This window comes from Eulemur rufifrons, chromosome 3 (assembly GCF_041146395.1).
Source record: "Eulemur rufifrons isolate Redbay chromosome 3, OSU_ERuf_1, whole genome shotgun sequence".
Classification (NCBI taxonomy): Eukaryota; Metazoa; Chordata; class Mammalia; order Primates; family Lemuridae; genus Eulemur; species Eulemur rufifrons.
Genome location: NC_090985.1, coordinates 40843172 through 40857580, shown reverse-complemented (window position 1 = coordinate 40857580; position 14409 = coordinate 40843172). Strand labels below are relative to the sequence as shown.

The 14409-nt window shown below is 35.4% G+C and overlaps 1 protein-coding gene across 2 annotated transcripts in view; it reads right to left on the bottom strand.

Moving 5' to 3' along the window:
* Positions 1 to 14409, bottom strand: part of ATAD2 (ATPase family AAA domain containing 2) — a 65628-nt gene that overhangs the window by 17064 nt on the left and 34155 nt on the right. For both annotated transcript variants that reach the window (XM_069466022.1, XM_069466021.1), the window contains 7 exons: positions 14256 to 14344; positions 10217 to 10376; positions 9308 to 9398; positions 8354 to 8668; positions 7860 to 7989; positions 7319 to 7505; positions 6430 to 6615 (listed from right to left, as the gene is read on the bottom strand). In XM_069466022.1, coding sequence (XP_069322123.1) covers positions 6430 to 6615; positions 7319 to 7505; positions 7860 to 7989; positions 8354 to 8668; positions 9308 to 9398; positions 10217 to 10376; positions 14256 to 14344 — 1158 coding nt within the window. The remainder of the gene's footprint in view (positions 1 to 6429; positions 6616 to 7318; positions 7506 to 7859; positions 7990 to 8353; positions 8669 to 9307; positions 9399 to 10216; positions 10377 to 14255; positions 14345 to 14409) is intronic.

The window sequence follows — 14409 nt, the reverse complement described above, 5'->3', positions numbered from 1 at the left end:
ATACAAAGCTTCAAAAAGATATGTATATACCAATAATCATAGCAGCATTATTCACAAAAGTCAGGGGGTGGAGATGACCCAAATGTCCATCACCAGATGAATGGATAAGCAAAACGTAGTATACATATACAATGGAACACTATTATTTAGCCTAAAAATGAATGAAATTTGGACACATGATACAACATGAATGAACTCCGTAAACATGCTAAGTGAAATAAGACAGACACAAAAGACAACTATTGTATGATTTTATTTATACAAGGTACCCAGGATAAATAAATTCATGAGATAAAGTCTAACAGAGTTTACCAAGGGCTGGGGGAAGAAAGGAATGGGGAGTTATTGTTTAATAGGCACAAAGTTTCTACTTGAGGTAACAAAGTTCTAAAAACGGATAGAGGTGATGGTTGCTCAACATTGTAAATATACTTAATGCCATTGGATTGCATGCTTAAAAATGGTTAATATGGTAAATTTTGTTATGTGTATCTTACTGCCCACAAAAAAAAAAAAAAAAAAAAAAGGCAAAACAGATCCCAAAAGGATGTTTCAAAACAAACCTCTAGACCTGTCCCAGTAATATTATTATTATTAGGGGATAATGTTTATAACTAGTAATGTTTCTTGGTGTACTTTGTTTAGGGTATCTTTGATGTAGATAAATTTGCATTTATGGTTTTTGCATTTTTTTGTTTTGCAGGGTTTTCTATGTTCCAAGATTATTGCTATGGTTTGAATGTATCTCCTCCAAAATTCATGTTGAAACTTAATCCCCAATGTAATAGTATTTAGAAGTAGGACCTTTAAGAAGTGATTAGGCCATGAAGGTTCTGCCCTTATGGATAGTATTAGTGTCTTATAAAAGGGAATTAATTAGGCTGCTTTTTGCCCTTTCATCTTCTGCCATTTGAAGACAGTGTTCGCCCCTTTCTGCCATGTAAGGACACAGCAATATGGTGCCATCTTAGGAGAGAGCAGCCCTCACCAGACACTGTACCTGCTAGTTCCCTGATCTGACTTCCTAGCCTCCAGACTGCAAGGAATACATTTTTGTTGTTTATAAACAAATTACCCAGCCTAAGGTTCTTTGTTATAGCAGTACAAATGAACAAAGACAATTATGAAAATGTTTTTCTGTAATACTTTGATATAAAACTTTTCCTATTATTCCAATATTGTTTATAAAATAAATCTTTTATTTGTGCTAATTCATTTAATAATTATGTCTACAAAGGTCTAATAATGGACAGTATTCTATTAATTTATTTATCCTGGCTCAAATTCCACAGCTTTAATTACAGTAGCTTTGTGGTACACATGCTTTAATATTTGGTGGGCCAAGAACCGCCCTGTTGCTTTTTTAAACTTTTCTTAGAAATTCAAGCATTTTTTTCTTCTACATTGAATTTTAGAATCCACTTAAATTTGGGGGAGATTTTTATGGGAATTTGTACCTTTTCTCCCTATCTTGTGGCCTAGAAGTTATATGCTAGATTTCTATTCTTTTATAAGTTTTAATATATTTAAGCTTCTTTTTCTTTTTCTTTTTTTTTTTTTTTTTTGACAGAGTCTTGCTCTGTTGCCCAGGCTAGAGTGCTGTGGCGTCAGCCTAGCTCACAGCAACCTCAAACTCCTGGGCTCGAGCAATCCTCCTGTCTCAGCCTCCCGAGTAGCTGGGACTACAGGCATGTGCCATCATGCCCGGCTAATTTTTTCTATATATATATTTTTAGCTGTCCATATAATTTCTTTCTATTTTTAGTAGAGACGGGGTCTCGCTCTTGCTCAGGCTGGTCTCGAACTCCTGAGCTCAAACAATCCGCCCGCCTCGGCCTCCCAGAGTGCTAGGATTACAGGCATGAGCCACCACGCCCGGCCTAAGCTTCTTTTTCTACCAAAGTCTAAGGTTAATCAGTATCCACATATCAGATAAAAGCTTCAACATGTTTTCACTTCCCTTTTTTCCTTCACTATGCCCTTCCTGATATTTCAAGTTCAGACCAACTTAGATTTAATTTTACATTTCTTTAAAAAAATTTTTTTCTATCACAATTTTATAAGTTTTACTGTTCTCTTTGACCACTGCTTCTTATATGCTGCTACTACAAAATAAAAAACCCAAAAGGAAAAATAATCCTTTAGTAATTATTTCAGTTGGGGGTTTGTATGTAGTAGTTTCTTAGACATTCTATGTTCAAAAATATCTTCATTTTGCTCTCTCACTCAAATGCTAACTTGGTTAGGTAGAAAATTATAGGTCAAAATTATTTTTCTTCAGAACTTTGAAAACACTGTCTCCTAAGTAGCCAGTGTTGCCAGTGAGAAGGTAGAAGCAACTTGATTTTGTCTTTGCTAGTAATGTTTTTTCTTTTGGAAGATTTTTTATGTACCTTTGGCATATCTAGACAAAGTATTTATCATATTTAGAACACAGGGGGCCTTTTAAATCTAAAGACTTATGGTATTCTTTAATTGTACAAAATGTTCTTCTACTGCGTGAATATTTTCTATCCTACATTTGTGTTCACCTCCCATAAATCCCAGTAGACATTAGACCTTAATCTATCTCCTCCATATCTTTTAACCTTTTCTCATACTTTTCAAGTCTTTGTACTTTTGTATCACAAACTAAGAATTACTGGTCTCACGATCTTTCACCTTGCTAATTTACTCTTCATCTATCTGTGTCTGCTTCTTTTCAGCCCTAGGGGTTTTTTCATTTCCGTTTTTAGGGGAGTTATTTCATTTATAATGTCTTCAACTGGTTATGTGTCACAACACTCTGTTCGTGATACATGGATATGATTATCCAGGGGCTGTCCTTCCTCAAATGCTTATTTATAAGCTTATTTTTGCCTTTGAAATCTCTGATTGTCCATAGGTGCTATTTATCTTTACTCTAGCTCCTACCTTCAGTGATTATGGAAGAAGCCTGCCTATACTGGAAACAAAATGAGCCTGAAATTTGTCCTCTGGATACAGAGGCTCCCCATTTCTCCTAATCTGCCACACTAGTCTTAGGGCCCAACCTCACTGCTCTAGCTGAGGACAAACCCTGCTGACTGCTGCTTGGTATAGGGACCGGAAGTGAAGAAAGCCAATTACTCCAGAATCATCCAAAGGCTCTTTCAACTGCTTCCTAGCACTAACCCAGAGCTAAAACCTACTTCTGCCTTTCAAAGCAGTGCTTTCATGCATGTGCTTTGAATTGTGGTTACCTTCATCAATCTAATCCCCACTACTCTGTCTTTCACGGATTCATGAAAATTTATAATCTACTAATGTCATTCTTCCTCATCTTTCCATACTTGTCTGAGTTGTTAGGGCCTACTAGTGCTCAAGCATATATACAACCATTTTCTGACTGTAGTTTTGAGATGGATAAAGTTTAATGTAGTTAATAATGGATCATACAGTATTCCTCATATATTATAGTCCAATTCTGTATCAACTGTATGATTGAATCACTATAAACTACACAAGGCTCAAAGTGGACTAGGCTCAAAGTGGACTCACTTATTTGCATTCATATAGACTAGATTGTTCATTTATAAACATGAGCACTTCCTGGCCTTTGGCCCACCATCCTCCCCTCACCCCCTACTATACAGTGTCATACTGGGATACTTTATCCAGTTTACAATTACATATTTAGGTAATATTACCCTAAGAAAAAAGTTAGAGAATATATCCTTTAAGAAAAGATCTTGTAGTGCAGCATGCCCAAATTCTCAATAAAGTTTACCCAGATTAAACTAATTACATTTTCAACCTCTCTACATCCGTAAAAAGAAAGTTCAGATAGTTTGTCTTGTTAACAAGAGTATAAACTCATTTCAAACCTCAAAATGACTAATAAAGTTTTACCTGACAGTGAGTATAATAAGCCAATGGTATAATATGGTTATTAAATTGCAATCCTTCTTTATTCTGTGTTAATCAGAACACCACTAGAGTAATTCATTCATTGATTTTGAAAGAGGAAGACATTCAGGAGAGTGACTTGAATTTTGAACAAACTACGACGAAGTGTGATGTGTAGCAGACCTTCCTATTACCATAATCCATGTACTCTTCCTTTGAGCATACTGCTATGTCATATTTCCTAGCCTGCCTTGCGGTGAGGTATGGCTACATGACGAAGGTTTAGCTAACGAAATGTGAGAGGAAATGATATACTCTACACTTCCAGGTCAGGCACACACGAGGAAAAGTCCTTTCAGCTGGCTATAATGAAAGCAACCTGGACAGTGACATGATGAAAATGAGAAAGGCTCTCTCAGCCTGAGTGTCTGAACGACTGCATAGCAAAAGGCAGACCTGTCAATCTAGTCACAAGCCTAGTACTGTTAAGTGAGTAGAAATAAACTTCTATTTTATTAATAATCCCAATGAACATACCATCTTATGTTTAGTGTGAAGCCTAGGTCTGAGTGGAGAGACAGAAATGAACATAAAAGAGTACTCAAATAAACAAAGAGGTGTCATGATGAAGACACATTAGACGGGTTCTATATGTAATTTGGGAAACAAATGGCAATTAAGAAATGGAAGCCTCCTGTTTTTCTCCACCTCTCTTACCCCCTCTACCCCTCTTTCCTTCCCTGGGGGGAAAAAAAAAATTAAGAAAGTAAAGGAAAGGAAAGAAAGAAAAAAAGAGAGGAGAGGAGAGGAAAAAGGAAAGGAGAGGAGAGGTGAGGGAAAAGGAGAGGAGGGGAAGGGAAGCGAAGGAAGGGGAGAGGAGGGGAGGGAGGGGAGGGAAGGAAAGAGGAGGGAAGGGAAGGGAGCTTCCCAAAATAAGTTGGATTTCGTTAGTCAGAGCTAACAAAGAGAACTGTGTAGAAGGTGTTTCAACATACGTGGCATATCCATGTGAAGGAGAGACTGTAAAGGAGAGTCTAAAACTAGATAATTGGCCAGGCATGGTGGCTCACACCTATAATCCCAGCACTTCCGGAGGCCAAGATGGGAGGATTGCTTGAGCCCAGGAGTTTGAAAGTACAGTGAGCTATGATCAAGTCATTGCACTCCCGCCTGGGCAACAGAGTGAGGTTTTGTCTCTAAAAAACTAAAACTAAAACTAGATAATTAACTAAACTACAAACCTTTAAAGATCCTTCTCACCCAAAAAGTCCATAACATATATTTAATATTCATTTCCTAGCTTATTCAGCTTTCAGGTTTCATCATCAATTCTTAAAACAGAGCCACCAGGGACATAATCTGGTCTGCTGACAACTCTTTGACCTCATTTCCCCTACATTGCCCCTCATTCACTCTGCTCTATCACCCTGGCCTTCCTGCCATTTTTCTAACATGCCAGACACAGTTCGGCCTCAGGGCTCCTGCACTTGCTTTTTCCTCTGCCAGGATCTTTTGTCCCTCAGATACTCAAATGGTTCACTACCTTACCTTTCTCAGGTCTTCATTCAAATGTCATCTTCTCACTTAGCCCTTATTTAACATTGTGACACTACCCACACTCTTTTGACACTCCTTACCTAAAATTTTCTCCATGACAATAGTTACTATTACATATTTTAAGAATTTATCTATTTATGCCTTTTCTCCCCCTCAACTGTTAACCCTATATATGTAAGGAAGATACAAATTTTTATCTTTTTCACCATTATATTCCTAGTGCCTAGAACCATACCTGGCAGAGTAAGCACTCAATAAATATTGCACCGAAAGGGAAAACAGAGTAATGGGTGGAGGAGCTGTTGCTGTCGTTGAGAAACTCTGATCAAGGAAGACCTTCCTGAGGTGATATTTGGGCAGAGATCTAAGGGAAATAAATGATCATGCCAGGCAAATATGTAAGAAGAGAGTATTCCAGGCAGAAGAAATATAAATTTTCACTATTCATAGTTATCTAAATTGGCATAAACTTCAAAGAGAGTAATTTGGTACTGTTAAAAATTGTAATTATACTCCCTGACTCAAATATAGCTATTCCACTTCTATGAATCGATGCTAAAAAAATCCACATAGTAATGCTCATACAAATTAAAACGCAAGGATGCTCACTGTAGCAGTTCAATAGAAAAAAACTGAAAAACAACCAAAAAGTCTTTTAAGGGGGATCTGGATAAATTATGGTAGATCCAGACAATGGAAAAAGTCATATAGCTCTTATAAGAAAGGAGACTTCAGTACTAACAAATACATAAGATATACTGATAAGTGAAGAAAGCATATTGTAGAACAGTATGCATATTATCTCATTTTTGCAAGAGAAAATATTTACGATGTATCCTTAATGTATATATACACATGCTATCTTACCCAATGAGTACATATACTAAGTAGTTAACAATGGTATCTTTGATAAGAAAACTTTTCCTTATTTTATTAACATCTGTAGTTTACAATAAGTCATCATTATTTTGGTATAAACAACTCTCTTTTTAAAGTATAAATTACCTCTTCCGGCAGAGCAGAATGGGGTTTGTCAGAAGTTGCAAGTAGTAAAACTGGAGCAAATGACGGAATATTCTGTAATAATGTGGTAAATGTGGCTTTGAGTGTTGGTCCAACTATTTCCCACCACAAGTGGATATGAGGAACATACACTATGCTTGGTGCTGTTCTCTTAGCTTCACGAATCATCTAGGACAGGGAAGAAAAATCATATTCAGTTAGAGTCAGCACATTAGTAAAGCTAGGTCTATTAGTCTGAAACAATGTTTAACCTCACAAAATCATCACACAAAACTCCAAAGTTTTAAAAATATTTTCCCCCACAATCCCATAACCTTGTTTTTAAGTGTTTTGTAAAAGTTGCGTATTTTGGAAAACATAATTGTTTTAAGCAACCAAAAAACACCTCAAGAAATCTAGAAGACTTAAAAAAAAAAAAAGAAATCTAGCAGACTTTTCTGTTGTGGTAACCAAGATAAAACAAAAATATAAATATTAATACTTTTATATTAACAAATTTATATATAAAAATAGCAAACAGAAACTGCAGAATACCTGAATATGCATAAGGAACAGTCACTGTTTTAAGTACTTATTTAATTCTCACAACAGCTGTGTGAGGTTAAGTACCATTATTACTACATTCTGCAAATGGGGAAAGTGACACAGAGATCTAGTAACTTTCCTAAGGTCACACAGATATTAAGTGGTAGATCTGGGATTTAAACCCGTATTTTTTAATGACTAAGCAATTATGCACAGTTCTATTTTGTAAATCTGAAGTTCAAAATCAGAAAGACAAAAACAATACAAAAAGATTGAGGCAATTCTATCTTGTCTCTGGATGACTGCTTTGTCTTATAGCTCATTTGTTTGAGCACCAACAAATTACCTGGGCACATGTTTCTTCAGGGGATGTAGCATTAACTCCAAAAAGAACAGGAATGTCTAATGCATACACAGTAAATTTTTCCAAAGCATGAATGACAGCTGGTGCCAAGTGAGAACCCTGCCCAAATCCTGGTTCTCCCACTATCAACATTCTTGGTCGAAAAGACATAGGTTGGTAACAAGCATTTCTGAAAGAAATGATTATTAAGCCATGTTTTAGAAAAAACAAAAGTTTAAATGTTTCCCCCAAATTACCAATTATGAACTTTCATAAGTCAAATGTCTTGCCCATAAGACCAGCCAATCACAACAAGGTTCACAGTTTGTGGAAACAATTGACCCCCACAGATTTTTAGGAATACTTTTATATAGTGTAATTTTTACTAAAGTGACAACAGTTGTCACTATAGTAAAAAAAATTTCTGACATTTTAACTTAAAAAGCAGACCAACAAAAAAAAAAAAAAAAAAGAAAAGAAAAGAAAAAAGAGATAAAAAATAACAAAAAAAGAAAAGAAGAATTCATTTGCAAGGAAAATATACCTATTTAAATGAAGAAAATTAAAATTTTCTTTTGTCTTAAGAGATTTCTGAGAAAGTCCATTTTCATATACTGATGGAACATCATCATCACTGTATGCCAAGTCACTTTCTAGCAGAGGACAAGAAATATCTATAAAACAAAAAAATGGTACATTAGTAACTTTTCTGAATTGCAAAGCAAACCTTTATGTAATACTTCAGTTAGCAAATCAGCATACTTCAATGAAATTTTTTCAAAGAGTGAAAAATATTTGCACAGGTATGACTTAACAAGTAAATATAAAAATGCATTCCAAATTTAAAACAGATTAAGTTAAGGGTAATCCACGAAGTAAATTTCCTTCAAATATTGCAGGTAAAGTACAACCAAATTCTTTGCAAGAGATTTTTTTTTTTTTTTTTTACACATAAAGAAACATTTCTGGGATGCATAAAACATGGTTTGCTTTCCTGATTATGAAAACTAACTTTAAATGGTCAATCAAGTTTCATACCTGAGTCCAGTGCTTTATTTGTTCTGATTTCTGCATGTGGAAATACTCTTTGGAGGGCTTCTAAGATCTTGTGAACGGTGCTTTGCAGAAGTGGTTTCACAATGGTGGACAGTGCCTGCCCAGGTGATGTCACAGCTCTTTGGGAGGCTGGTATCATCTTTTGCATAGCCACCTCAAAATCCTTAGCTGAGATATTAATCGAAGAGAGATCCAACTGTAGTTTCTCACTAGTGGTATAGATCTGTGGGTAGCGTCGACGTAGAGCACATAAAGCAGCTTCAGCACATATTGACTTAATATCTGCTCCACAGTATCCTATCCAAAACAACAATGGGCAGGAAGGCAGCCAAACAAACAAAACACAAAACCCTATTAGCATGACCATGGTTAAAAGAAAATTAAAAATCAGAGTAGTAAGACCTCTTTTACCTAGTTAATTTATATTGCGGTAATAACCATCAACAAATCAATCAACTTTGGTGAGTGAAATATGCAAGCACTAAGTATATCACAGGGGTTAAGAGCAAGAGTTTTTAAAATCACACAAACTAGGTTCAAATTTCAGTTTTTCATTTACAAACTGTGATCTTTGGAGATTCACTTATACTCTCCACCCATTTCTTCATCTGTAAAATGGAGATAAGGCTACCTACTTTACAGGACAAATGTGGGAATTACATGAAATAATATACAAAGAATGTTTAACAGGATAACTAGAAAAATGTAAATGGTCAGTAAAGGATAATTATAATTGTATACTTTGGTCTTAAATTCCCCCAATGGCCAATTTGCCAAATGTATCTATTTAATATCCAGAACTTTGTGAGAAGAAAATGCCATAAATAAGAAATGAGAGACAAATATAATCTTGAATTTCTTTAAACATAACCTGCAACTTGCTCCATCTTTGAAATAAATGTAATATTTCTTTTAATTGCTTAAAACAATGTTTACCAACACAGTTTTCTGCTAGTTCTTCTAAAAATATGTCCAGTGGTTTGGGATCCCAATCCCTTGTGTGAATCTTTAGAATCTCTTTTCGAGCCTATGAATAAAAACAATTTAAAATACTCTTGATTATCTAAAATTTTGAAGTAACCAATACTTAATATAAACAGATATATGAAACAGTGAAAATGAGACAAAAGATTTATTTGTAAGAGTTTAAGGAACTTAGTTACATTATGAAACAGATTTGCATTTACAGTGACCAAGTTATATTTATCATAAATGTAAATGAAAGAAATTAAATAACTACTAAAGTAGTTGTTCATTCTGGTGCATATTAAAAAGTTTTTTAGAGTACAGACAGCTCTACCCATATTTTCCTCTTTGGTTCTCAAAAAATTAAGTGGACTTAAAAAAAACTAGGTAGGATTATATGATGGAATTCATGAAAAAGCCAAAGCTAATGAATTGGCTTAAGGATTGGCTCATTAAGCCACATGATCTGAAGCAAAACTGACAGCATCCAAAGGCTATGTTTAAATTGAAAGAATTTTAAGAGTAATTTCAGGGAGGCATTATTATATTTTTTAAGAGACAGGGTCTCACTCTATCACCCAGGCTGGAGTGTAGTGGTATGATCATAGCTCACTGCTATGATCAAGCAATTCTTCTGCCCCAGCCTCTCAAGTAGCTGGGACTATGTGTGTGAGCCACTATGTTCAGCTCTAGGGAGGCACTATTATATTTAAAGAAAAAGATAAAAAATTGTTCCCATTTGAGTTTTTCACTATCAACTATCACTTGACAAGGTCACGATACAAAACTCAGGAATCTCCAAATTTTTACTGTACCAAAATTTGTTAATGATAAAAAGCAATGTATTTTTTCAAAATCTGAGTGATGTTAAATTCTTACATCTTTATCAGGTAGGCTAAAAAGGAATTCTCTGTCAAATCGACCAGGCCTTCGTAAAGCAGGGTCTATAGAATCTAGTCTGTTGGTAGCACCAATTACGACAATTTCCCCTCTGCTGTCCAATCCATCCATAAGAGCCAGCAGGGTGGAAACAATAGAACTAAATTAAAAAATAAAAGAGAAGAGATTAACAATATGGACACAGAATATATTGTTCAGTAATATTTCTTCTTTTGGTAAGAGTTACTGCACTAAATGTATAAATGAATTTTCTCAGAGTACTTCACTACTTTCAACCAATAAAAAAAAATCTGTAAAATAATATACTAAATGGCACATAGAAATTGAAATCAACTGAAAACAGATGGTCTTGAGAGCCCCACAAATGGATCCTGGAAGACATTTCATGTAGCTTAATATCACAAAGGAACTTGAGAGTTCTCAAACAATGATGCAATTATAAAAAAATAAATAAAATGCCGGTAGTACCAGGTAGGACAAACAGTATGTTAAAATGACAGTGTTTCATTATATATATACATGATCAAACAAAGGACACCAAAACAAAGTAGAATATACATAAGGCATAAAAAAATTGGATTTTAGTTACACTTTAAGCTTTTTATTATGGCAAGATAATAGTAAAATGATCTCCCTATCTTCATACCTTCAACAATTATTAGTGTTCCTTTTTTATGTCTTTACCTGACTACTTTTATTTTTCTATTTTATTTTTATCACTTTTAGAGACAGGGTCTCACTCTGTTGCCCAGCACCATCATAGCTCACTGCAGCCTCCAACTCCTGGCTCAAGTGATCCTCCAACCTCAGCCTCCTGAGTATCTGGGACCACAGCTACACACACCATGTCAGGTTAATTTTTTTTTGGTAGAGATGGGGTCTTGCTATGTTGCCCAGGCTGGTCTCAAACCTCTGGGCTCAAGCAATCCTCCTGCCTTGGCCTCCGAAAGTGCTGGGATTACAGGCGTGAGCCACCATGCCCAGCTCTGATCACAAAAAAAACAAAAAACAAAAAACAAAAAACAGCAAACCTCAGACACACAGTTTAATTCATAAATATTTCATGTAAGTACTTCATGTATGTATTTCTAAGAGATAACGACTTTAAAAAACCATAATACCATTACCCTCAAAGTAAATGACAATAATTCTTTAATGTCATCTAACACCCTAATTTTCTCTGATTGCCTTGAAGTACCTTTCTATGTTTGATCTGCTCAATCCAGGACCCACATACTGTACTTGGTCATTTGTCTCTCAAATCCTTAACAGTTCCCATCGTACCCCTTACTTTTTCCCCCTGTATGTCATTTATTTGCTGAAGAAACTAGGTCATTTATCTGGTAGGATTTCCTTCCCCTAGTCTGAACTGGGCTGATTGCTTCCTGATGTGATCTTGTAACTTGTCCCTCTATTTTTCATATTTTCTCTAAACTGGTAGCTAGATCTAGAAGCCTAACAGATGCAAGTTAAACTATTTGGGATAGCATATTTTATAGGAAGATGTATCATGTACTTTCTATTTTATCACTGCAGGAGGCACATAATACCAGTTTCCCACTTAAAATCAAGCAGCCTGGCATGGTGGCTCATGTCTGTAATCCCAGCACTTTGGGAAGTCAAGCTAATTAAAAAAAATTTTTTTTTTTTTTGTGGAGATGGGATCTCACTATGTTGCCCAAGCTGGTCTCAAACTCTTGGCCTTAAGCCAATCCTCCTGCCTCACCCTCCAGAGTAGCTAGGATTATAGGCACGAGCCACCATGCCTGGCTTGTAGGCATTATTTTTTGAGGCTCAAATTGCCCCGTCTTCGGCCAATGGGAGCCCCTTCAAAATTCGCTCCTATGTAATTCTACTATGATCCTAGTATTCTTCCATTGCTTCCTTGCTTTCAGGCACTACAAGATGTTCCAGGCTTGTCTTGCTTATATTCTACTTCAGTGTTGCAACCTGCCATCTCTCCTGAGCCCTAGTATTTAGAAACAACATTCTGGGGACTAGGGACACTAACTGCTACTGGATTGTGATTGTTTCTAGGCCTTATTAGTGTCCATAGTTAGGATTTCTTTTTCTTTTATAAAAAAAGTTCATGAGTTCATATTAATATTGTCAATTCAAAGATTTAAAAATTTTAATTTGACTTCTTCTTTTTTTTTTTTTGAGACAGAGTGTCGCTTTGTTGCCCTGGCTAGAGTGAGTGCCGTGGCGTCAGCCTAGCTCACAGCAACTTCAAACTCCTGGGCTTAAGCAATCCTACTGCCTCAGCCTCCCGAGTAGCTGGGACTACAGGCATGCGCCACCATGCCCGACTAATTTTTTCTATGTATATTTTAGTTGGCCAGATAATTTCTTTCTATTTTTAGTAGAGACGGGGTCTTGCTCTTGCTCAGGCTGGTCTCGAACTCCTGACCTTGAGCGATCCATCCGCCTAGGCCTCCCAGAGTGCTAGGATTACAGGCGTGAGCCACCGCACCCGGCCTAATTTGACTTCTTTATTTTCTATTTGTATCCTCTTTCTCTTAGGCTAAAAATATTATTACCTAATGACATTCACATAATTACTTATTTACATTACTCTACAATATTATAACTAAAAATAAGATACAAAATACAGTTTAATCATCTTCAATGTACTAAATTCTAGAAAAGCTTAATTTAACAAAAACGTATGGCAAAATTTTAATGTCTTTGGTTTAAAAAAAAAACTGTATAATAAATTTCTCTCAAAAATTTATATATTTGATCCTAGATCCCTACACAACATTTGGAAAAAAAATTATATATTTGTGATGGTATAGATTTGCTTATTACAATTACTCTATCAATTTTTTTTGTTAAAATTCCTCCAATCGCTTTAGAACTGTCCCCAAATATAGTAAGTACTCAATTTACTTGATTACAAAGTGATGGAAGTATTGTTAAGTATGTTTCTCCCTACTAACACAGGAACACAGTGTGGTTGATAATCAAACATGTCATACAAAAAAAGTATGTCTGATTACTAATAGGACATGCACAGACAAAACTATATTTACCACAGTACTTAATATGTATCTTAATATACTCAGAGCAACAAATAAAATTGTCTATCATTAAGTAAAAAAGACCATCAGAATATACTTAATAGTAAATATTGCTAGATGTTAGAAAAGCCAAAACCTATCAATCACATACCATGTCTTGTTCATCTATCTACATTATTTTCAATATAAGACAATACTGGCATATATAAAGGCATGCAAACATTTGCTTTAGTGTATTCCAAATTAATTAAGCAATTACAAACAATTCATGAGACCATTTGAAAAGCTCTGAAAAACTAAAGATGAATTGGTACTAAAAGTAATTTAAATCCAAGTTGGAATGGTAGCACTAGGAAAAATGCTCCCTTGGATAAGCAACCAATCATGGTCGGGGAAGGGTGTATGTGAAGTTTTCCTATCTTCAAAATGAAAAGGCTGGGCTACTATTAGAATTTTAAACTAATACTAATGTCCTAAGATATATTTTGTTTGGTCCACGTGGTATCTTAAAAGCATCCAAATTAGTTGACAACATTTAAGATATTTAATAATTTCCATATAAAATTTGAGAAAAAAAAATCAATTTTTCAAGTCCAGGTCAGCTTCTGCACATCAATAACAGGTTGGAACTAAAAATAACTGGCTATGCTCTTGTGACAGGACACTCAGCAACATACCTCACCACAGCCCTACTCTTACCCTTGGCTTGCCTCACTCATTTTATCTGCCTTACTTCACTGGCCTGTGGTCATTTGTTTACATCATGAGTTAAATCTTCTGTAACCAATATTTTTAAACTGTGCTTTAGAACACTCTGACACTCAGAACAGGTTCACTTTTTCTTTTTGTACTATATATTGGGGTTTTACTGTCGAAAACTGTTAACTACTAGTTTGTAAAGTTTCTTTCACCATTTAACATACTATCTGTCATACAATGTCAATACAGCTCAGAATATAGGAAGGAAGCTTGAAGTGCCAACAAGCAAGTTTTACCTGTGAATTTGATCTTGCCTGCTTGACCGTACTGGAGCCAGACCATCGATTTCATCAAAGAAAATAATTGATGGGCGCATTTGATAGGCCTAGAAAGCAAGTCCAGTGGTTGTATGCTATTACAAAAAGCCTCAAATGTGTAGGACTAATATAA